Genomic DNA, 23,685 nt, shown 5'->3' with positions numbered 1-23,685 from the left:
ACTCATCTTGGTATCCACCCCCGTCAGATAGGTGTTGGGGGCGCCCCTGGGGGCTGCCCGCCCTACTCCCCCTCCCTGTGACCATGGCCTCCCACTCACCTAGCCAGACCTGTTCTCGAAGCCCCCAGTATCCCTGGGACCCAATTGGGGGGGGGGGGGGGGACAGGGAGAGCCTGTCTGCAGGAGGGTCTCAGGACAGCCTGGGTACTTGGGTGGTCTTATACCTGTTCTCACCATATGCCAGCCCGAAGCCTCTCCCTGAACCCCCTGAGATCCTGGGGCCCTGAGACCTCCAGCCCCTCCTTGTCCCATGAAACCCCTGCCCTCTGCCTGGTGAGACCCAACCTCCTCCTCCTCCCTGGGATCCCCCCTCAGCTCCCTCGGGGGGTGTCAGGCCCTGCAGGCGCCTGCCTGTGTCTGCGCAGCTCTGAGGTGAGCTCTGCTCCCCCAAGTTTTGGGGTACAGCTTCTAGGACTCGGGGGGACCCTGGGGAGCAGGTGGGGGGATGTTGGGAGGAGAGGGGACCAGAGGCCAGAAGTGACCCATACTGTCCTTCCTGTGTCCTGCAGACTGAGAGGACTTGGGAATGGAGCTGGGAGGAACTGGGTGGCCAAGCCCTGGGGATCCTGGAAGAGACCAGGACTGAGGAGGTCCTGGGATCACGTGGGAACCCCCAGGGCAGCCCTGGCCTGCTGAGGGGGGCTGGACCCCAGGAGCCTGGGGGTTCGTCCCAAGTCACATGCTCGCCACCCAGCGGGGTTAGGGTTAGTGCCCGTCCACCCCACCTAGCAGACCCAGGAGGATGGAGACCAGCAGGGGCTGAGCTGAATGAAGGGGAGCGGCCGGAGGCGCAGGTGCACTGAGGCCCTGAGTGGCTGGCTCCCCATCTGCTCATCAGAGAGAGGGCTCTGCTCCCCGCCCCTTCACAGCCCTGCTTGTCCACCCCATGCAGGACCTGGCTGTCGACAAGAAGCCCGACCTTTTATTTTCCTTTAGGTGAAAACACCTAACGCCTGTGCGATGGGTTACTGTGTGCTGGGCCCTATTAATGAGCAGAGCCTTCACGCTTGCTGGGTTCCTGTTTTAATCACTCCCTGGACACTGCCGTGTGCAAGGGCAGGCTGGTTGGATGGGACCCATGTGGGATACACAGCGGACACACAAACTGGACCTTCTTACCTAGAAGGCAGCGTTCACGGGGTGTCTGCTGGGTGGCCGGTGACAAAAACCACAGAGGCTAGTTTACACACACACCGCACAAAGCTTTCTCTGTCTGGTGTGTTGTCAACCACCCTGGACAGACATCTATTCCCCAGACGACCTGACGGTCGCCCAGAACCACTTAGAGTCCCACCGGGTACCGTCCTCACAGGGCTGGCGGGGGTGGGACGGTGGGGTGGGGGGCGAACACCCACCGCAAGTGCTTGTCTCTGAGACTAAAGGGTGCAACGCCCTCATCTTTGGGGAGGGGGTAATCCTTTCACCCCGGAAACAGCTTCCGGAACCGTCCGTAAGCAGAGTCACTGATGATGACTTTCACGTCGGCAGCCCCAGCCTCAGGGATCACGTCCACTGCCTGCACCGTGGCCTCCTGGTGAAGCCAGCTGCAAGGGAGATGACATTGGTGGGAGGGACAGGAGGTTGGTGGGCGGGACACGCGATTGATGGGCGGGACATGCAGTGGGGGGCATGTGATTGGTGGGCGGGAGATGTGATTGGTAGAAGGAAGATGTGATTGGTAGTAGGGAGATGTGATTGGTGGGGGGGACACGCGATTGGTGCGGGGACACATGATTGGTGGGAGACGCAACTGGGAGGGACACGTGATTGGTGGGAGTGACAAATGAGGTGGGAAACTATTAGTGGGTAGAGACCCAATTGATAGGAGGGAGACATGACTGGTGGGAGGGACATGCGCTTGGTGGGAGTGACACACCACTGGTGGGAACCAAGACCCTGACGGGGTCTGAACCCCTACCCAGCCTTCCCGGGATTGGGAAGCCGGTATATCCCACAGTCCCGGCGAGTGGACACAGGGCCATATACACCTGCTTGTGCTGGGAGGGAGACGTGATTGGTGGGAATGGAGACCCAGACGGAGCCTGAACCCCCACCTCGTACCTGGTGAGCGCGGGGACGCAGGGGTGACAAAGCGGCCCCAAAACAATGGCCTTGCCTGCTCACATGAATGACACCCCCACCCAGCACAGCGATGATCGGCGCTACCACCCCTCCAGCCACGCCTGCCCCATGCACCTCAGCTGTTGTCCAGCCAGCCGCACGCGGAGGGTGAGGGTTCGTCTCCCCGTGGCTCGCAGAATGGCGTCCTCCACCCTGGCCATCAGCTCATCCAGCCCGAGCCCCAGGAGGGCAGACACGGCCAGGACGTCAGGCTCCGCGGGTGTGTACCTATCCGGGCAGCCAGCACAGCGCGCTCAGCAATGATGAGCTCACCCGGGCACCAGGTCACCTCGCTGTGGACTGACACCATACACTCCAGGGGTGGGGGGGCTCACCCAGGCACCAGGTCACCTCACTGTGGACTCACACCATATACTCCAGGGGTGGGGGGCTCACCGGGGCACCAGGTGACCTCACTGTGGACTCACACCATACACTCCAGGGGTGGGGAGCTCACCGGGCACCAGGTCACCTCACTGTGGACTCCCACCATACACTCCAGGGGTGGGGGGCTCACCTGGGCACCAGGTCACCTCACTGTGGACTCACATCAAACACTCCCGGGGTGGGGGGCTCACCCAGGCACCAGGTCACCTCACTGTGGACTCACACCATACACTCCAGGGGTGGGGGGCTCACCCGGGCACCAGGACACCTCACTGTGGACTCACACCATACACTCCAGGGGTGGGGAGCTCACCGGGCACCAGGTCACCTCACTGTGGACTCCCGCCATACACTCCAGGGGTGGGGGGCTCACCCGGGCACCAGGTCACCTCACTGTGGACTCACATCAAACACTCCCGGGGTGGGGGGCTCACCCAGGCACCAGGTCACCTCACTGTGGACTCACACCATACACTCCAGGGGTGGGGGGCTCACCGGGGCACCAGGTCACCTCACTGTGGACTCACACCATACACTCCAAGGGTGGGGGGCTCACCCGGGCACCAGATCACCTCACTGTGGACTCACACCATACACTCCAGGGGTGGGGGGCTCACCCAGGCACCAGGTCACCTCACTGTGGACTCACACCATACACTCCAGGGGTGGGGGCTCACCAGGCACCAGGTCACCTCACTGTGGACTCACACCATACACTCCAGGGGTGGGGGGCTCACCAGGCACCAGGTCACCTCACTGTGGACTCACACCATACACTCCAGGGGTGGGGGGCTCACCCAGGCACCAGGTCACCTCACTGTGGACTCACACCATACACTCCAAGGGTGGGGGGCTCACCCGGGCACCAGGTCACCTCACTGTGGACTCACACCATACACTCCGGGGTGGGGGGCTCACCCAGGCACCAGGTCACCTCACTGTGGACTCACACCATACACTCCAGGGGTGGGGGGCTCACCCGGGCACCAGGTCACCTCACTGTGGACTCACATCAAACACTCCCGGGGTGGGGGGCTCACCCAGGCACCAGGTCACCTCACTGTGGACTCACACCATACACTCCAGGGGTGGGGGGCTCACCGGGGCACCAGGTCACCTCACTGTGGACTCACACCATACACTCCAAGGGTGGGGGGCTCACCCGGGCACCAGGTCACCTCACTGTGGACTCACACCATACACTCCAGGGGTGGGGGGCTCACCAGGCACCAGGTCACCTCACTGTGGACTCACACCATACACTCCAGGGGTGGGGGGCTCACCCGGGCACCAGATCACCTCACTGTGGACTCACACCATACACTCCAGGGGTGAGGGGCTCACCCAGGCACCAGGTGACCTCACTGTGGACTCACACCATACATTCCAGGGGTGGGGGGCTCACCGGGGCACCAGGTCACCTCACTGTGGACTCACACCATACACTCCAGGGGTGGGGGGCTCACCCAGGCACCAGGTCACCTCGCTGTGGACTCACACCATACACTCCAGGGGTGAGGGGCTCACCCGGGCACCAGGTCACCTCACTGTGGACTCACATCAAACACTCCCGGGGTGGGGGGCTCACCCAGGCACCAGGTCACCTCGCTGTGGACTCACACCATACACTCCAGGGGTGGGGAGCTCACCGGGCACCAGGTCACCTCACTGTGGACTCACATCAAACACTCCCGGGGTGGGGGGCTCACCCAGGCACCAGGTCACCTCACTGTGGACTCACACCATACACTCCAGGGGTGGGGGGCTCACCCAGGCACCAGGTGACCTCACTGTGGACTCACACCATACACTCCAGGGGTGGGGGGCTCACCGGGCACCAGATCACCTCGCTGTGGACTCACACCATACACTCCAGGGGTGGGGAGCTCACCGGGCACCAGGTCACCTCACTGTGGACTCCCACCATACACTCCAGGGGTGGGGGGCTCACCCGGGCACCAGGTCACCTCACTGTGGACTCACATCAAACACTCCCGGGGTGGGGGGCTCACCCGGGCACCAGGTCACCTCACTGTGGACTCACACCATACACTCCAGGGGTGGGGGGCTCACCGGGCACCAGGTCACCTCACTGTGGACTCACACCATATACTCCAGGGGTGGGGGGCTCACCCGGGCACCAGGTCACCTCACTGTGGACTCACATCAAACACTCCCGGGGTGGGGGGGCGCACCCAGACACCAGGTCACCTCACTGTGGACTCACACCATACACTCCAGGGGTGGGGGGCTCACCGGGGCACCAGGTCACCTCACTGTGGACTCACACCATTCACTCCAGGGGTGGGGGGCTCACCCAGGCACCAGGTCACCTCACTGTGGACTCACACCATCCACTCCAGGGGTGGGGGGCTCACCCAGACACCAGGTGACCTCACTGTGGACTCACACCATACACTCCAGGGGTGGGGGGCTCACCCGGGCACCAGGTCACCTCACTGTGGACTCACACCATCCACTCCAGGGGTGAGAGGCTCACCCAGGCACCAGGTCACCTCACTGTGGACTCACACCATACACTCCAGGGGTGGGGGGCTCACCGGGCACCAGGTCACCTCACTGTGGACTCACACCATACACTCCAGGGGTGGGGGGCTCACCCAGGCACCAGGTCACCTCACTGTGGACTCACACCATACACTCCAGGGGTGAGGGGCTCACCCGGGCACCAGGTCACCTCACTGTGGACTCACACCATACACTCCAGGGGTGGGGGGCTCACCGGGCACCAGGTCACCTCGCTGTGGACTCACGCCATACACTCCAGGGGTGGGGGGCTCACCGGGCACCAGATCACCTCACTGTGGACTCACACCATACACTCCAGGGGTGGGGGGCTCACCAGGCACCAGGTCACCTCACTGTGGACTCACACCATACACTCCAGGGGTGAGGGGCTCACCAGGCACCAGGTCACCTCACTGTGGACTCACACCATACACTCCAGGGGTGGGGGGCTCACCGGGCACCAGGTCACCTCGCTGTGGACTCACGCCATACACTCCAGGGGTGGGGGGCTCACCGGGCACCAGATCACCTCACTGTGGACTCACACCATACACTCCAGGGGTGGGGGGCTCACCAGGCACCAGGTCACCTCACTGTGGACTCACACCATACACTCCAGGGGTGGGGGGCTCACCAGGCACCAGGTCACCTCACTGTGGACTCACACCATACACTCCAGGGGTGGGGGGCTCACCCGGGCACCAGGTCACCTCACTGTGGACTCACACCATACACTCCAGGGGTGGGGGGCTCACCCGGGCACCAGGTCACCTCACTGTGGACTCACATCAAACACTCCAGGGGTGAGGGGCTCACCCGGGCACCAGGTCACCTCACTGTGGACTCACATCAAACACTCCCGGGGTGGGGGGCTCACCCGGGCACCAGGACACCTCACTGTGGACTCACACCATACACTCCCGGGGTGGGGGGCTCACCCGGGCACCAGGACACCTCACTGTTGACTCACACCATACACTCCAGGGGTGAGGGGCTCACCGGGCACCAGGTCACCTCACTGTGGACTCACACCATACACTCCAGGGGTGGGGGGCTCACCCGGGCACCAGGTCACCTCACTGTGGACTCGCACCATACACTCCAGGGGTGGGGGGCTCACCCGGGCACCAGGTCCACCTTGTTGTGGACTTCCACCATGCTCTCCAGGAGGGTGTTTGGTAGGCCGAGGCCCCGCAGGGCCGACAGCACACTGGCCTTCTGCAGCTCCGTCTCGGGGTGGCTGACATCTCTGACATGGACGATCAGATCCTGAGGATCAGATGGGCCAGGTGGTCAGCTCTTGGGGGCAGGGGCTCCTACCTCCAGCCCCAGAGGACCCCCAGCCCCAGGACACTGCTCATCCAGGTGAGGGCAGAGCTCCCCACCACGAGGGCCTAACATCGAGGGGTGGGTGCGGCCTGACACCACAGAGCGGCTCTGTGGTGAACGCCTGCAGCCCCCTCATTAGGGTTTCCATCACAGCGGCCACTCCCTCCCTGTGCAGCTGGAACCTCCAAACCTACACTGCTCGGCACCCCAAACTGTCTCCCCAGTCTCCCATCCGAAACGTACTATCCCTGCACTTGGGTGCAGCTACTGACCCCCACCACCAACCAGCCCAGCCAGCAGGGCCATGTTCAAAGCTCTGGGCTGGTCCACTTTACAGTGAAACCTTCAAGCTCACATTGTAAAGAAGTTCTTTCCCCCTGCTTCATATTTTACATGCAGCTTCCTCGTGCAAAATTGGGAAAACAGAGATGAAAGTAACAACGGAGGGTAATTCTGTCACGGAAAGGAAGTGCTCTGAACGGTTTACGGGATTCACTTCCAGGTTCTTTTTGATGAAATTAATTTTCTTTTAATTCAGGTTTCATTTCAGAAATTTTACGTTTTCAGGAACCTTGGAGGAGGACGCATGCAGCTGCACGGTGCCCTCAGCCTCAGCTGCTGCGACCTAGAAGCTCCCGGAGTGCCTGTCCCTGGGCCCTGCCGCCCCCCTGCTGAGTAAACGCCAGGCTCTATTGGGGTTCACTGGCTCCAGGCCCCGGATACAGCCAACACAGAAAGGGAAACCGCTCTCATAGCATTTCCTTCAGATAAATTACAATTGCAGGGCTTCCCTGGTCACTTTCCTGGCAAGTGGTAAGAAATCCACCTGCCAACGCAAGAGATGTGGGATCAATGCCTGGGCCGGGAAGATCCCACATACCACGGAGCAGCAACGCCGGTGCTCCACAAATAAGGAGCCGGCAGGCGGCACCGACCGGCTGCCACGGGGTAGAGAGGGCCTGCTCCGCAACAAGGGAGCCGCCAGTGAGAAAACCGGGCCCCACAACCAGAGAGGCCCCTCACTCACCAGTGAGAGACAGCCCCCCCACTCACCTCAGAGAAGCCCCCAAACTCACCACAACCAGAGAGAGGCCCACCACTCACCTCAGTTAGAGAGAAGGCCCCCCACTCACCACAGAGAGAGGCCCCCCACTCACCAGTTAGAGACAGCCCCCCCCCACTCACCTCAGTTAGAGAAGCCCCCCAATCACCACAACCAGAGAGGCCCCCCACTCACCAGTTAGAGACAGCCCCCCCCACTCACCTCAGTTAGAGAGAGGCCCCCCACTCACCAGAGAGAGGGCCCCCACTCACCACAGTTAGAGAGAGGCCCCCTCACTCACCACAGAGAGAGGCCCCCACTCACCACAGAGAGAGGGCCCCCACTCACCACAGAGAGAGGCCCCCCACTCACCAGTTAGAGACAGCCCCCCCAACTCACCGCAGTTAGAGAAGCCCCCAAACGCACCACAACCAGAGAGAGGCCCCGCACTCACCACACTTAGAGGGAGGCCCCCCACTCACCACAGTTAGAGAGACAGCCCCCCACTCACCACAGTTAGAGAAAGGCCCCCCCACTTATGACAGAGAGAGGCCCCCCACTCACGACAGAGAGAGGCTCCCCCACTCACCTCAGTTAGAGAAGCCCCCCAACTCACCACAACCAGAGAGGCCCCCCACTCACCAGTTAGAGACAGCCCCCCCCACTCACCTCAGTTAGAGAGAGGCCCCCCACTCACCACAGAGAGAGGGCCCCCACTCACCACAGTTAGAGAGAGGCCCCCTCACTCACCACAGAGAGAGGCCCCCCACTCACCACAGTTAGAGAGAGGCCCCCCCACTCACCACAGAGAGAGGCCCCCCACTCACCACAGAGAGAGGGCCCCCACTCACCACAGAGAGAGGGCCCCCACTCACCACAGAGAGAGGCCCCCCACTTACCACAGAGAGAGGGCCCCCACTCACCACAGAGAGAGGCCCCCCACTCACCACAACCAGACAGAGGCCCCCCACTCACCTCAGAGAGAAGCTCCCCACTCACCACAGAGAGAGGGCCCCCACTCACGACAGTTAGAGAGAGGCCCCCCACTCACCACAATTAGAGAGAGGCCCCCTACTCACCACAGTTAGAGAGTCCCCCCCACTCACCACAGAGAGAGGCCCCCCACTCACCAGAGAGAGAGGCCCCCCACTCACCACACTTAGAGAGAAGCCCCCCACTCACCAGTTAGAGACAGCCCCCCCCACTCACCTCAGTTAGAGAAGCCCCCAAACTCACCACAACCAGAGAGAGGCCCCCCACTCACCACAATTAGAGAGAAGTCCCCACTCACCACAGTTAGAGAGAGGCCCCCCACTCACCACAGTTAGAGAGAGGCCCCCCACTCACCACAGAGAGAGGCCCCTCACTCACCAGTTAGAGAGAGGCCCCCCACCCACCACAGTGCCCCCCCCACTCACCACAGTTAGAGAGAGGCCCCCCCACTCACCACAGTTAGAGAAGCCCCCAAACTCACCACAACCAGAGAGGCCCCCCACTCACCAGTTAGAGACAGCCCCCCCCACTCACCTCAGTTAGAGAGAGGCCCCCCACTCACCACAGAGAGAGGCCCCTCACTCACCAGTTAGAGAGAGGCCCCCCACCCACCACAGTTAGAGAGAGGCCCCCCCACTCACCACAGTTAGAGACAGGCCCCCCCACTCACCACAGTTAGAGAGAGCCCCTCCCCCCACTCACCACAGTTAGAGAGAAGCCCCCCACTCACCACAGTTAGAGAGAGGCCCCCCACACACCACAGTTAGAGAGAGGCCCCCCACTCACCACACTTAGAGAGAAGCCCCCACTCACCACAGAGGCCTCCCACTCACCACACAGAGAGGCCCCCCACTCACCACAGAGAGAGGCCCCCCTCACCACACTTAGAGAGAAGCCCCCACTCACCACAGAGAGAGGCCCCCCACTCACCACAGTTAGAGAGAAGGCCCCCCACTCACCACAGTTAGAGAGAGGCCCCCCACTCACCACACTTAGAGAGAAGCCCCCACTCACCACAGAGGCCTCCCACTCACCACACAGAGAGGCCCCCCACTCACCACAGAGAGAGGCCCCCCTCACCACACTTAGAGAGAAGCCCCCACTCACCACAGAGAGAGGCCCCCCACTCACCACAGTTAGAGAGAGGCCCCCCACTCACCACAGTTAGAGAGAGGCCCCCCACTCACCAGTTAGAGAAAGCCCCCCCCACTCACCTCAGTTAGAGAGACGGCCCCCCACTCACCAGTTAGAGAGAGGCCCCCCACTCACCACAGAGAGAGGCCCCCACTCACCACAGTTAGAGAGAGGCCCCCCACTCACCACAGTTAGAGAGAGGCCCCCCACTCACCACAGAGAGAGGCCCCCCACTCACCACAGTTAGAGAGAAGCCCCCCAACTCACCACAACCAGAGAGAGGCTCGCCACTCACCACAGTTAGAGAGAAGGCCTCCCACTCACCACAGTTAGAGCGAAGCCCCCCACTCACCACAGTTAGAGACAGGCCCCCCCACTCACCTCAGTCAGAGAAGCCCCCAAACTCACCACAACCAGAGAGAGGCCCCCACTCACCACAGAGAGAGGCCCCCACTCACCACAGTTAGGGAGAGGCCCCCCACTCACCGCAGTTAGAGAGAGGCCCCCCACTCACCACAATTAGAGAGAAGCCCCCCACTCACCACAGAGAGAGGCCTCCCCCACTCACCACAGTTAGAGAGAGGCCTCCCCCACTCACCACAGTTAGAGAAGCCCCCTAACTCACCACAACCAGAGAGAGGACCCCCACTCACCAGTTAGAGACAGCCCCCCCCCACTCACCTCAGTTAGAGAGACGGCCCCCCACTCACCTCAGAGAGGCCCCCCACTCACCACAGTTAGAGAGAGGCCCCCCACTCACCACAGTTAGAGAGAGGCCCCCCACTCACCACAGAGAGAGGCCCCCCACTCACCACAGTTAGAGAGGCCCCCCACTCACCACAGTTAGAGAGAGGCCCCCCACTCACTACAGAGAGGCCCCCCACTCACCACAGTTAGAGAGAGGCCCCCCACTCACCACAGTTAGAGGTCCCCCACCTGCCACAGTTAAAGAGAAGCCCCCCACTCACCACAGAGAGAGGCCCCCCACTCACCACAGTTAGAGAGAAGGCCCCCCACTCACCACAGTTAGAGAGAAGCCCCCCAACTCACCACAACCAGAGAGAGGCCCGCCACTCACCACAGTTAGAGAGAAGGCCCCCCACTCACCACAGTTAGAGACAGGCCCCCCACTCACCACAGTTAGAGACAGCCCCCCCCCACTCACCACAGTTAGAGAGAAGCCCCCCCACTCACCACAGTTAGAGAGAGGCCCCCCACTCACCACAGTTAGAGAGAGGCCCCCCACTCACCACAGTTAGAGAGAGGCCCCCCACCCGCCACAGTTCGAGAGTGACCCCCCACCCACCACAGTTACAGAGAGACCCCCCCCCACCCGCCACAGTTAAAGAGAAGGCCCCAACTCACCACAACAAGAGAGAGACCGCCCCCACTCACCACAGTTAGAGAGAGACCCCCACTCACCACAGTTAGAGAGAGACCCCCCACTCACCACAGTTAGAGAGAGACCCCCCCACTCACCACAGTTAGAGAGAGCCCCCCCCCCCACTCACCACAGTTAGAGAGAGGCCCCCCACTCACCACAGTTAGAGAGAAGCCCCCCACTCACCACAGTTAGAGAGAAGCCCCCACTCACCACAGTTAGAGAGAGGCCCCCACTCACCACAGTTAGAGAGAGACCCCCACTCACCACAGTTAGAGAGAGACCCCCCACTCACCTCAGTTAGAGAGAGACCCCCCCACTCACCACAGTTAGAGAGAGACCCCCCCACTCACCACAGTTAGAGAGAGCCCCCCACTCACCACAGTTAGAGAGAGGCCCCCACTCACCACAGTTAGAGAGAAGCCCCCCACTCACCACAGTTAGAGACAGGCCCCCCACTCACCACAGTTAGAGAGAGGCCCCCACTCACCACAGTTAGAGAGAGACCCCCCACCCGCCACAGTTACAGAGAGACCCCCCGCCCGCCACAGTTAAAGAGAAGGTCCCAACTCACCACAACCAGAGAGAGACCCCCCTACTCACCACAGAGAGAGACCCCCACTCACCACAGTTAGAGAGAGACCCCCCACCTGCCAGAGTTAGAGAGAGGCCCTCCACTCACCACAACCAGGGAGAAACCCCCCACTCACCACAGTTAGAGAGAAGGCCCCCCACTCACCACAGTTAGAAAGAAGGCCCCCCACTCACCACAGTTAGAGAGAAGCCCCCACCCACCACAACTAGAGAAAGCCCAATGGCAATGAAGACCCAGCACAGCCAAAAATAAAGGTTAAGTAAATAAATAAAAAACAAAACTTAAAATTGCAGAGTCAGGCCTAGCTCCAAGTGGAGGGGTTTGAGGGGATCTGGTCCCTGAGATGTCCGGTGTAAGGGGACACAGCCCTGGGCTGTCTTAAGGAGGGAACCACCTCCCCTCCCTGTTGGCTGGTATCTGAGGGGGAACCGGCCCGGCCCTCCCCACTCACCGAATGGGCCACGTCCTGCAGGGTGGCCGAAAAGGACTCAACCAGGCTGTGGGGCAGCTGGGAGAGGAAGCCGATGGTGTCCACGTAGAGGACCGTCAGCGCGGAGGGCAGCCGCCCCGCGTGGGCTGTGATGTCGAGCGTCGCGAACAGCTGGTCCCGGGGCTGTATGGCAGCGTCCCCGGTCAGGGCCTTGATCAGCGTGGTTTTCCCTGCAAGTCGAGCACAAGGGGACATGCATCTCAGGTCGTCTCGGCCTCCCTAGCATCCACGTCTGAGTACGGGCTGCTGGACAGTAGGATGGGGGCGGGGAGGGTGTCTGCATCCGGAGTTCTGTGCAGGGCCCTGGTGCCAGGCACGGGTCACTGAAGAACACAGCTGCTGTCCAGGATTTGGGGTGAGATATATCGGGCCTGGGTGGGAGGGTAAGTGCAGACGAGCAAGGGGCATGGTGTAGACTGGTCACGTGTGTGTGTGTGTGTGTGTGTGTGTGTGTGTGTGTGAGATGGGGAGGTGTCCATGGAGACAGGGGCAGGTGTCCTGGGCCATGTGAGCTGTGATGCGGGTGTGCTTGTACACAAGAGTGATGGTGTAGACAGTGGTCACACGTGTGTGTGTGTGTGTGTGTGTGTGTGTGAGATGGGGAGGTGTCCATGGAGACAGGGGCAGGTGTCCTGGGCCATGTGAGCTGTGATGTGGGTGTGCTCATCCAGAAGCCTGATGGTGCAGTTGGGCTGGTGCTAAGCGCCTGCCCTGGGGTGGGAGTCCAGGTGACCACCCAGCTTCATCCCAGAGAGGCCCCGCCCACCAGCACAGCCCCGCCCCAGGAAGATCCCACCCACCACCCTTGGCCCAGGGCAGGTTCACCCATCAGCTCCTCCCTGGGAGGCCCCACCCACCAGCATAGCTCAGCCCCTGGGAGGCCCCGCCCACCACCCTGGCCCTAGGGCGGGTCTACCCAGGAGCTCCTCCCTGGGAGGCCCCGCCCACCAGCACAGGTCAGCCCCTGGGAGGCCACGCCCACCACCCCGGCCCCAGGGCGGGTTCACCCACCAGCTCCTCCCCGGGAGGCCCCACCCCTGTGAGCCACTAGCTCCTCCGGGGCCCCTGCCCCTGGCCCTGCCAGCACCCCTCACCGCAGTTCGTGTATCCAACCACAGAAACCACAGGAAACTCCCTCCGCCTCCGCTCCTGCCCCAGAAGGCGCCTCTTGCGGCGTAGTCTCTCCAGGGCCTTCTGGATCTTAGCTTCCCTGTCTCTCAGGAGACGCTGCTGCACCTGCAGGAAGGACTCCCCTAAAAACACCCGAGACGGCAAGTCAGCGAGCAGACCTGGGGTAGAAAGGGGGCAAGAGCCACGGTGGGGGGGGGGGAGGGGGCAGGCGGAGGGGCAGCCTGTGGGGGTCTGACAGGTGTCAGGACCCCAGGGACAAAGCCCCTAGCCTGGGCCCCCGCACCAACAGCCCTGACACCTCCTGTTGGGAAACGGCTCTGCCCGGAGGAAGGTGGCCTTGCCCCAGCCCTACTGCCCTTTGGGGTCACCTGGGCGCCCCCTTACCCCTGAGGAGGATAGCCCGAGGGGAGAGTCCGCATGGTGGCCAGAGTGGGCTGAGCAGTGCCCAGAGGTGCATCCACGTCCTCACCCCCAAGACCCACAAATGGGGCCTTATTTGGAAATGGGGTCTCTGCAGAGGGGATGCAGTGAAGGACCTGAAGTGGCGGCAGCCATAAACCCGAGGACCGAGTCCATATAAGACACAGACACACAGACACAGAGGAGAAGCCACGTGGAGACGAGGCAGAGACGGGAGGGAGGCAGCCACCGGCCCAGGGGTAGAGCCTGGAGCCCCCAGAAGCTGGAAGAGGGGGGAAGGACCTTCCCCTGGAGACTCTGGACAAAGCGCAGCCCTGGGGCTCCTTGACACACACCGTTGTTTGAACGTGACCACAGAGAGGCCCTCTCAGGACTTGTGAGGGCACTGTTCCCTTTGTAGGGGTGGTGGCCACAATAACCCCCTTCTGCACACCTAGTGAGGAGACCCACCTGACCCCATGGTGTAGCGAGAGCTCCGTCCCCGTCCGCCCAGGTGGGCAACGTTGCTTTTCAGGTGGGACCTAGCTGGAAACGGGTTGGCTCAGTAGATGGGCGGACATGTGCATCCACCACAGGACGTGGGGCGAGGACACAGCAGGGGGCCGTGGGGGTGGGGTTTCTGGAGGAGGGATCACTGGGGGCCCCCCTCCCACGTGGGCCATCACGGGCGAGGACAGAGGGCCCCTCCCTGGGTGACACGTCCCTGCTCACGTACGGATCGGGCTCACGTACAGATCGGACCCGCCGCCACAAACTTGCAGCCCTACATACCACATCCCACCCTCAGCACACCTGGCAACATGTCTAGTGACGTGAAAACCAGAGGAAGTCCCAGGAGGGCTCCCTAGAGAGGGTCGCGGTGGGGGCAGGGAGGGATGTCCCTAGAGAAGGTCCCTGTGGGGCTGGGGGGTCCCTAGAGAGGGTCGCGGTGGGGGCAGGGAGGGATGTCCCTAGAGAAGGTCCCTGTGGGGCTGGGGGGCCCCTAGAGAGGGTCACGGTGGGGGCAGGGAGGGATGTCCCTAGAGGGTCCCTGTGGAGGGGGGGGCCCTAGAGAGGGTCGGGTGGGTGTGGGGGGGTTCCCTAGAGACGGTCTCGGTGAAGGGGTGGGCGGGTGGTCCGTCTGCCACGGCCCGGGTCCTGCTGACACCTGAGCAGGGGTAGCTCCGCCAGCGCCACCTGCAGCCGTGCCTCCTTGGTGCGGGCATTGCAGCGGAATATGTGCAGAACCACGGTGAACCGGTCAAACACCGGCACACGCCAGGCGGCTTCCAGGTCTTTCTAGAAAAAACAGAGAGGGAGGCAGGGAAGGGATGAGCTGTGAGCCCAGGCTCCTTGACACCTGCTGACCCGAGGCTTCCGTGGTACCTTGGTGGGCGTGGCCAGCCTCTCCACATTCAGGAAGACGGCAGTGATTTCCGGCGACCCTCTGATTCTCTCTAGCAAAAGAGTACCGCTGATCAGAGGCTGCTGCGCCTGCAACGTGTGTCTGGGGAGTGACCCTGCGCTTGATCGGCTGTGTCCCCTGGGCATCCCGTGGGTCTCCGAGCACAGTGTTCAGGGAGCATGGAGCATGGGTCAGGGAGGACCAGGAAAGTAGGTCTCACACCTGCGGAAGCTGAAGCCCCAATCCTTTGGCCACCTGATGTGAAGAACTGACTCATTGGAAAAGACCCTGACGCTGGGAAAGATTGAAGGCGGGAGGAGAAGGGGACGACAGAGGATGAGATGGTTGGGTGGCATCACTGACTCGATGCACAAGAGTTTGAGCAAGCTCCAGGAGTTGGGGATGGACAGGGAGGCCTGGCGTGCTGCAGTCTACAGGGTCGCAAAGAGTCGGACACGACTGAGCGACGGAACGACGACAAGGTCTCGTACACACATGAGTCTGGTGAGCCCGCGGGGACTGCGTGCATGTTAGACTCAGAGGAACACAGACAGGCGGTGAGGACCCCCTCGGCGTATTGCTTGCACTGAGCTGTGGACCAGACGCTGGTTTGCAGGGGGGATGTCAGGGTCCACAGAGGGGCAAGGGGCTCGTGCAGGAACACGCCCCAGGGCACTGAGAGGGGGCGGCAGTCTGGCCTGAGTGCTGCGGTCTCACTGGAATGCTGAGGCGGGCATGCTGGTTTCTGCCCCCTGATGCAAGTTCGGTGAGGCGCAGGGGGACGGTCGAGCTCGTGCCACGTGCGATGAAGGGCTCACCCGTAAGCTGCTCCAAGGTCCCTCTGCCGAAGATGAGCTTCTTGTCTGGTGTCTTGGTGGGCACCACCATCGTGTCCACCACCGACCAGCCGTCCAGTGTGCACACCAGCGCTCGGGCCTCTGCCACCTGCCACTCGGCTTAGGAGAGACGGGCTGGTGTGAGGGCCACTTCCGGCCGGGTCAGCCCTGCCCAGGGTCCTGGCCCACATGCCCCCAGGCTGGGACAGCTTCCTGCTTCCTGGCCACATGAAGGTTCCCAGAAAGCACCCGAATGGGCATTTGCTTAAAGGAAGATCTGTTTTTCTGGGTGGATGGTCAGGAGTGGGAACTGAGGATCGGGGAGGGGAGGAGAGGGGAGGGGAGCCAGAGCTGAGCAGGGGACACAGGGACAGCCCCCCATGTTGGAATTGGGCAGGTCTGCCCCGTGGGGACTCGGGATCCCTTGTGACCCACTGGACAGCATCTCCAGTGAACTTCCCAGGGCTCGCAGAGCCTGCCGTCCTGTATGTGGGTGGGCTGAGTCCCGTCCTGGGTGGCTGTCCTGTCCTGGGTGACCGAAGCCTAGTTCCAGCCTCCCTCAGTGGCTGCCCTTACGAAGCCCAGCATGAGCAAGGAGGCGCCCACCCAGGGTCTGTGGCCCTGAGCAGTCAGTATAATGAGGCCGGCGGGAGGCAGGGGCCACCCAGGACAGGAGGAGTCCAGAGCAGTGGGGACACAGGCTGTGGATCAAAGGCAGTCAGGACCCGCCCCACCTCTTCTCTCCTCCGGCCGGTCCCTCGCAAGGCAGCTGATGGACAACAGACACGTAGGCAGTGGTGCCACCCCGTGGCTCTGAGCCCTGACGGGGTGGACAGGGCTGGCGCATGTCTGAAGGGGTTGGGAGCCTGGGGGTGATGGCCCGGAGCACAGCTGTGCGGGGCCCCGGCTTGTTCTCCAGGTGAGGTGTGAAGCTCAGTGGCCAGAGCCTCACGGGAGGGCAGCCTCCCTCCGGAGCCGGTCCCTTCCACCCTGCGACCACAAGCGCCCCCGCCCCGCTCAGCGCTCAGCCGGTTCCCGTTTCTGCTACAGAAGGTTGTGCACAATCTCCGGGTTTAGTACTCAGCGGCGCAGAGAGAAAGCGGGTCCATAAAAGGCTTAAAGCCGAGGGGCATCCCGCGTGCACCCCGCGTGAGTTGCTGGGATCGTTTGCATTATGGATGGGGAGGCCCCGGGGGAGCAGGGCAGAGCGACACCCAGGAGCGGCTCAAAAGGAAAGGGGCTCGCTGCGTGCAAAGCAGGAGGGCGCCTGTGCCCAGAATGAGAGTTTCCAGGCCCATGGAGGCGGGGGGGGGGGGGTGCTCCCGGAGCAAGTGGGGGAGTGCGCGGTTCACCCTCTAGTTCACCTCAGAAGCCCCACCTAACCGGCTGCAGCCTCGGAGGCAGGCCCCAGAAACCCCGCCTCCGGCGCCCCGCCCCCAGAAGACCCGACCAATGAGTTTCGGCCTTCGGAACACGCCTCCAGAATCCCCGCCTCCGGAACCACGCCCCCAGAAGCCTCAACCTATGAGCTAAGGCCTTCGAGGTCCGCTCCAGAAGCCCGGCCTCTGGCTTCCCCAACCTATGAGTTCCTGCTCTCGGAGTCTCGCCCCCATAAGCCCCGCCTCCGGGGCGCCGGCTTCCCCGCCCCTTAAGATCAAGCCTCCACGCTCCGCCCGCGCCCGCGGCCGCGCCCGCCCCCGCCTGCCCCCAGCGCTCTCGGTCACCTCGGGTACCCTGCGGCTTCCCGCGCCCCCACTTGACCTCAGGGTGAACCAGGCACACGCGCTGTGTCCCCGCCGGCAACAGCGGGTCCGTCCTCAGCAGCTCCTCCTCGTCTTCGTCCTCCTCCCCATCTTCGGGCTCCTCCTCCGCGTCAGCCAGGCTTCTCCGGCCATCCGCACGTGGGCTCCGCCCTCTACCCTCCCGCCCATCCGAGCACCCCAGGCCCCCGCGGAGAGCGGCGAGGGCGCGCTCGGGGTGGGGCGGCTGCGGCAGCAGCGCGGCCCTTGGGGGCCGGCAGCCGCGAACCGCGCGAGAGAGCCAGGTGCCCCCGCGGACGGCGGCCCGCAAGGCCCACATCCCGCGCGCCTCTGCGCAGCAGGGCGGGGCGTCAGAGCGGAGCCAACCCTCCTGCCTGCTGCCGGTCGGTCACCCAGGTCAATAGGCCGGGGCCTCGGGGAGGACGACCCAGCTCCCTTGCCGCTGCCCATTGGTCGCCCGAGTCAATAGGGCGGAGCCTCCTCCCTTGCCGGCTGCCCACTGGTCTCCCGAGGCAACAGGGCGGGGCCCCGGGGCGGACCCAGCTCCTTTACAGGCTGCCCATTGGTCCCCAGGATCACGTGATCGCCGCTGCCGCCGCCTGATTGGTAAGCGCGAGTGCCGGTCGAGGCGGGTCCGGGCGGTGCCGCCGGGCACGCCGCTCTCTGTGCTGGGGATGCTCTCTGTAACCTCCCCCCGGCCCCACTCCAGCCTCCGTGCGGGGCCGGCGATCTGGGCTTGTGGTTCAGCGCTCAGGAGCCCGGAGCTCTGACTTGCGCGTCCGAATGCGCCCCGTAACCCGGAGTTCCCAGCTCCTGCCTTGGGGCCTGGAGTCTGACTGGAGGGGTACCCTGAACCCTGCTTCTGGCTCCGCACCCGCTCCACAGTTCTGAAGTGTACGCTGGTGGCTCGACTGTGGCCCTGGGGGGTCCACAGAGGTCCCCCCGAATCCTGAACCCCGCCTTGGGGATGTGTGTGGCTCAGTTCAGTTCAGTTTTTCAGTCGTGTCCGACTCTTTGAGACCCCATGAACCGCAGGACGCCAGGCCTCCCTGCCCATCAGCAACTCCTGGAGTTCACCCAAACCCATGACCATTGAGTTGGCGGTGCCATCCAACCATCTTATTCTCTGTCTTCCCCTTCTCCTGCTGCCCTCAATCTTTCCCAGCATCAGGGTTTTTCAAATGAGTCAGCTCTTCGCATCAGGTGGCCAAAGTATTGGAGTTTCATCTTCAGCATCAGTCCTTCCAATGAACACCCAGGACTGATCTCCTCTAGGATGGACTGGTTGGATGTCCTTGCAGTCCAAGGGACTCTCAAGAGTCTTCTCCAACACCACAGTTCAAAAGCATTAATTCTTCGGCGCTTAGCTTTCTTTATAGTTCAACTCTAACATCCATACATGACTACTGGAAAAATCTTAGCCATGACTAGACAGACCTTTGTTGACAAAGTTAATGTCTCTGCTTTTCAATATGTGGTCTAGGTTGGTCATAGCTTTTCTTCCAAGGAGCAAGGGTCTTTTAATTTCATGGCTGCAATCACTATCTGCAGTGATTTTGGAGCCCAGAAAAATAAAGTCAGCCACTGTTTCCCCCATCTATTTGCCATGAAGTGATGGGACCAGATGCCATGATCTTAGTTTTCTGAATGTTGAGCTTTAAGCCAACTTTTTCACTCTCCTCTTTCACTTTCATCAAGAGGCTCTTTAGTTCTTCCTCACTTTCTGCCATAAGGTGGTGTCATCTGTATATCTGAGGTTATTGCTATTTCTCCCGGCAATCTTGATTCCAGCCTGTGCTTTCTCTACATGATGTACTCTGCATATATTCTCATGATGTACTCTGCATATAAGTTAAATAAGTAGGGTGACAATATACAGCCTTGACATATTCCTTTTCCTATTTAAAACCAGTCTGTTGTTCCATGTTCAGTTTTAATTGTTGCTTCCTGACCTACATACACGTTTCTCAAGAGGCAGGTCAGGTGATCTGGTATTCCCATCTCTTTCAGAATTTTCCAGTTTATGGTGATCCACATAGTCAAAGGCTTTGGCATAGTCAATAAAGCAGAAATAGATGTTTTTCTGGAACTGTCTTGCTTTTTTGATGATCCAGTGGATATTGGCAATTTGATCTCTGGTTCCTCTGCCTTTTCTAAAACCAGCTTGAACATCTGGAAGTTCACGGTTCACATATTGCTGAAACCTGGCTTGGAGAATTTTGAGCATTACTTTACTAGCGTGTGAGATGAGTGCAATTGTGTGGTAGTTTGAACATTCTTTGGCACTGCCTTTCTTTGGGATTGGAATGAAAACTGACCTTTTCATATTGACTGCAGCACTTTCACAACATCATCTTTCAGGAACTGAAATAGCTCAACTGGAATTCCATCACCTCCACTAGCTTTGTTCCTAGTGATGCTTCCTACGGCCCACTTGACTTTACATTCCAGGATATCTGCGTCTAGGTGAGTGATCACACCATCGTGATTATCTGGGTTGTGAAGATCTTTTTTGTACAGTTCTTCTATGTTCTTGCCACCTCTTCTTAATATCTTCTGCTTCTGTTAGGTCCTTACCATTTCTGTACTTTTATTGAGCCCAGTTTTTGCATGAAATGTTCCCTTGGTACCTCTAATTTTCTTGAAGAGATCTCTAATCTTTCCCATTCTATTGTTTTCCTCTTTCTTTGCATTGTTTGCTGAGGAAGGCTTTCTTATCTCTCCTTGCTATTCTTTGGAACTCTATATTCAAATGGGTATATCTTTCCTTTTCTCCTTTGCTTTTCACTTCCCTTCTTTTCACAGCTATTTGTAAGGTCTTCTCAGACAGCCATTTTGCTTTTTTGCGTTTCTTTTTCTTGGGGATGGTCTTGATTCCTGTCTCCTGTACAATGTCACGAACTTCCGTCCATAGTTTATCAGGCACTCAGTCTATCAGATCTTGTCTGTTAAATCTATTTCTCAGTTTCACTGCATAGTCATAAGGGATTTGATTTAGGTCATACCTGAATGGTCTAGTGGTTTTCTCCACTTTCTTCAATTTCAGTCTGAATTTGGCAGTAAGGAGTTCATGATCTGAGCCACAGTCAGCTCCTGGTCTTGTTTTTGCTGACTGTATAGAGCTTCTCCATCTTTGGCTGCAAAGAATATAATCAATCTGATTTCTGTGTCGACCATCTGGTGATGTCCAAGTGTGGCTCACAGGCTCCAAATTTGGCCTTGAAGTGTCCTGACTCTGGGGAGTATGACGTCTGCCTGGGTAGCCCGAGTCTGGGACTGCACCCCCAGAGCCCAAGATTTTTCCTTGTGCGGGGGGTGTTACTGGGGTCCCCAGAGGTCCTGAACCCTGCTTTGGGGTCCCGTTCTACCCCCGGAGTGCCTCAAACCCTGCCGTGGGGGCTCCATTCTCTTCTTGGGGACCCCAGAGCCTGCCTTGGTGGGGGAGTGGGCTCTGAGTGCAGCCCTGGTGGGGGTCCCAAATCTGGCCTGAGAGGTCGAAGCTCATCTCCACCAGACCCGAACTTGACAGTGGGTGTCCAATGCTCAACCCCACCCACCCACCCTCGGAGGTCCCAGATGCCGCGTGGGCCTTCCCAATAGGGCCCCAGGGGTTCTGATGGACTGAGGGCTGGGTGGGATGGACAGCTACATGGAGGCGTGGGCCGCTATACAGGTAAACGGACAAAAATGTACACACAGGAATGGGTGCGCGGGTGGGCAGGCAGAAGGAAGGATGGGTGGGTGGACAGAGGTAGAAGGGGAGGTGTGGACAGGCATGGATAGATACAGATGATTGCACAGATGTATGGATGGACGCATGGACAGACAGGTGGGTGGGGCAGGCGTCTAGCAGAGCAGATGGGTAGGGGGAAGGAGGAAGGATGGGTGGATGGATCTGCAGCTGGAAGGCAGGCGGAGGTGGGCAGGCAGGGGTGTCTGCTGGTCACTGTCACCCACTCCCTCCCCCCCGCTCCCCGCCGCCACCCCCAGGAAGAAGTCCCCGTCAGGAGACCGGCCGTGTCCACCTCCTGACACGAGGGAGACTTGGTTGTTCTTTCACACAGTCATTTTCCCAGATGGCCTTTTCAGTCTTCCTTTTGCAGCGGGTTGGGTGGGTTCTTATCTCTTCAATTTCTAACACCCAGGTCGACAGGTTCTCACCAGGTTTTCTTTCTCCACGGTCTCTGAGCTGGGTCTTCGTCTCCGCTGACCTCCGGCCTCTGCCTCTCCGCCGGATGAGTCGGGAGATGAGGTGGGTCCCTCGGGGGACTTGGCAGCCAAGGGGAACAACCAGCCTGTCTGTGCGGTCGGAGGATATGGTGGCCACACCCGTCTCCCAGGGACGCCCGGAGCCTTTCCCAGGGAGGCTGTGGAGCCCGCCCTCCGGACGGCGGGGCGGCTAGGCCCACACGGCCCGGCGTGAGGGACCCCCACTCCAGCTCTCGCCGCCCCACCCGCTCTTGGAGCGCCCGTGTCCGGCAGGGGTGGTCCAGCTGCGGGGGGAGGGACCCTCCGCGAGGCCCGCTCGGTGCCCAGACCTGAAACGACCTGCCCAAGACCTGGTGGGGGGCTGCTCCTCGGCCACCTCCACTGGACACGTGGGAGCCCACCCTCCCCTGGAATCTCGGGCTGGTGCCGAAGCATGGAGCGGTGCTGGACCCGGGGGTGGGCAGAGCGGCGTGGAAGCTGGCTGTCCGGTCTCCCATGACGTGGTGTCTGCAGGGGAGGCCCGCACCCCGCCGTGCACAGGTCAGAAGTGACCTCAGGAGAGGTGGCCGCCCGGGGCCATGGAGGGGGGCCGCCATGACCAGAAAGCAGGCTGCACGTCTCTGGGGCCCTGGCCTGTGACCCGCGCACCTGTGAGGGGACAGCGGTGTTCAGAGAGCAGGTGCACGGCTCTGGGGGCCCCGTGGGGGGACTGCCATGGCCAGAGAGCAGGCTGCACGGCTCAGGACTCTGGGGCCCCAGCCTGTGACCCTCGCCCGGCGGCTCCACGTCCGGGGGCCTGTGCGCCCCGTGGTCTCCCTGTGGGGACCCCATGTCCATGCCGCGTCCGTCTGTGACCCGCGTTCAGGATACCCCGCTACTGTGTCTCGTTTGGTCTCAAAGTGAGAGCATCGGGCTGAAAATCCTTAAATTCTTTATTTCAAAATACAAACGTGATCTCATAAAACTCTTTAAACCGCTCTGCACAGCAAACTGAAGGTAACTTTACACATTTTGTACACGTACACAGAAACGCTGGGCCGCACTGACCTGGGTGCTCCCTCGGCCCTGGCCGGGGCAGGGACTGGGGCCGGGGCGGCCTCCCCACAGGGGCCCCATGGGACAGCGGGCGCAGGGGCTCCTGGAATGTTCCTGCCGACACAGCCGGCCCAGGGTCAGCGTTGGGACGGCCCGGGCAAACCCGCCACAGCGCCGCTGTGTTCCCACCGGGGTGAACCGTCCACGGACGGGGAGCCTCCAAGCCCCTGGACGGGGCAGCGGGCCAAGGCCGCCTGCCCGCTGGGGAGGCCGGCGGGGAGGCATCGCGGGGCGGAGTGCAGCCGCTTCTGTGCTGAATAAAGACGCACGCACCAGAGACAAACGCACTGCACTTGGCGAGACCGTGTTTCCCACCCACGGGCCGCGGGGACCCCGAGCGGGCCTCAGGTCACGAGCGCGGCAGGTTGTCGTCCCCACCCTCGAACTCGTAGAGGTCGACGGCGCCCAGGCCGCCCGGCGCCTCCAGGAAGGGCCTCTGAGCCAGCGGGGACCTCAGGGCGCTGAGCTTCTGCTCCACGGGGCTGAGCTCGGCCTCGTACCTGCGGGGAGGGGCCGTGAGGACAGCGCCCGCCCCCCACGCCCGCTGAGCAGCCGTGTGCCTGCAACACGTGCGGGCGGGACAGGCGGACCAGCTGCTCAGCTGCCCCCAGCCCCGGCCCCCCGTGTTGGGTCTGCCCCCTTCAGCGGCCTGCGGGTGCCATCCCCAGAGGGTAGATGGAGCCTTGGGAGGTGCCACGCAGGGGCCCTGGCGGGACCCTCCACGGGCTGGGGGAAGGCCTGACTCAGCAGAGTAAGGTCCCAGAGTCAGGGCGCTGAGGCTGGACACCC

General features: G+C 61.5%; 2 protein-coding genes and 1 long non-coding RNA gene across 3 annotated transcripts in view; 1 reads left to right on the top strand and 2 right to left on the bottom strand.

Annotated features, from left to right (window-relative positions):
* Nucleotides 1-1,067: 1,067 nt before the first annotated feature.
* GTPBP6 (GTP binding protein 6 (putative)) lies at nt 1,068-18,010 on the bottom strand. The gene is made up of 10 exons (XM_020905362.2): nt 17,557-18,010; nt 15,815-15,952; nt 14,978-15,048; nt 14,760-14,890; nt 14,063-14,133; nt 13,156-13,314; nt 12,023-12,231; nt 6,218-6,366; nt 2,257-2,409; nt 1,068-1,604 (listed from the first exon to the last, which is right to left on the bottom strand). Exons 1-10 carry the CDS (start codon nt 17,909-17,911, stop codon nt 1,481-1,483), a joined length of 1,560 nt encoding a protein of 519 aa, XP_020761021.2. The 5' UTR covers nt 17,912-18,010; the 3' UTR covers nt 1,068-1,480.
* An 82-nt stretch (nt 18,011-18,092) lies between these two features.
* LOC139033876 (uncharacterized) lies at nt 18,093-22,778 on the top strand. Its single transcript, XR_011486363.1, has 2 exons — nt 18,093-18,198; nt 21,738-22,778. It is a non-coding gene; the product is annotated as an uncharacterized lncRNA (long non-coding RNA).
* PPP2R3B (protein phosphatase 2 regulatory subunit B''beta) overlaps nt 22,716-23,685 on the bottom strand; it is a 54,720-nt gene continuing 53,750 nt past the window's right edge. The window contains exon 13 of the mRNA XM_070463780.1: nt 22,716-23,396. Coding sequence (XP_070319881.1) covers nt 23,246-23,396 — 151 coding nt within the window. The 3' untranslated portion in view covers nt 22,716-23,245. The remainder of the gene's footprint in view (nt 23,397-23,685) is intronic.

Source organism: Odocoileus virginianus, unplaced genomic scaffold (genome assembly GCF_023699985.2).
Source record: "Odocoileus virginianus isolate 20LAN1187 ecotype Illinois unplaced genomic scaffold, Ovbor_1.2 Unplaced_Contig_6, whole genome shotgun sequence".
NCBI classification, from domain to species: domain Eukaryota; kingdom Metazoa; phylum Chordata; class Mammalia; order Artiodactyla; family Cervidae; genus Odocoileus; species Odocoileus virginianus.
This window is presented reverse-complemented; position numbering and strand designations above follow the sequence as displayed.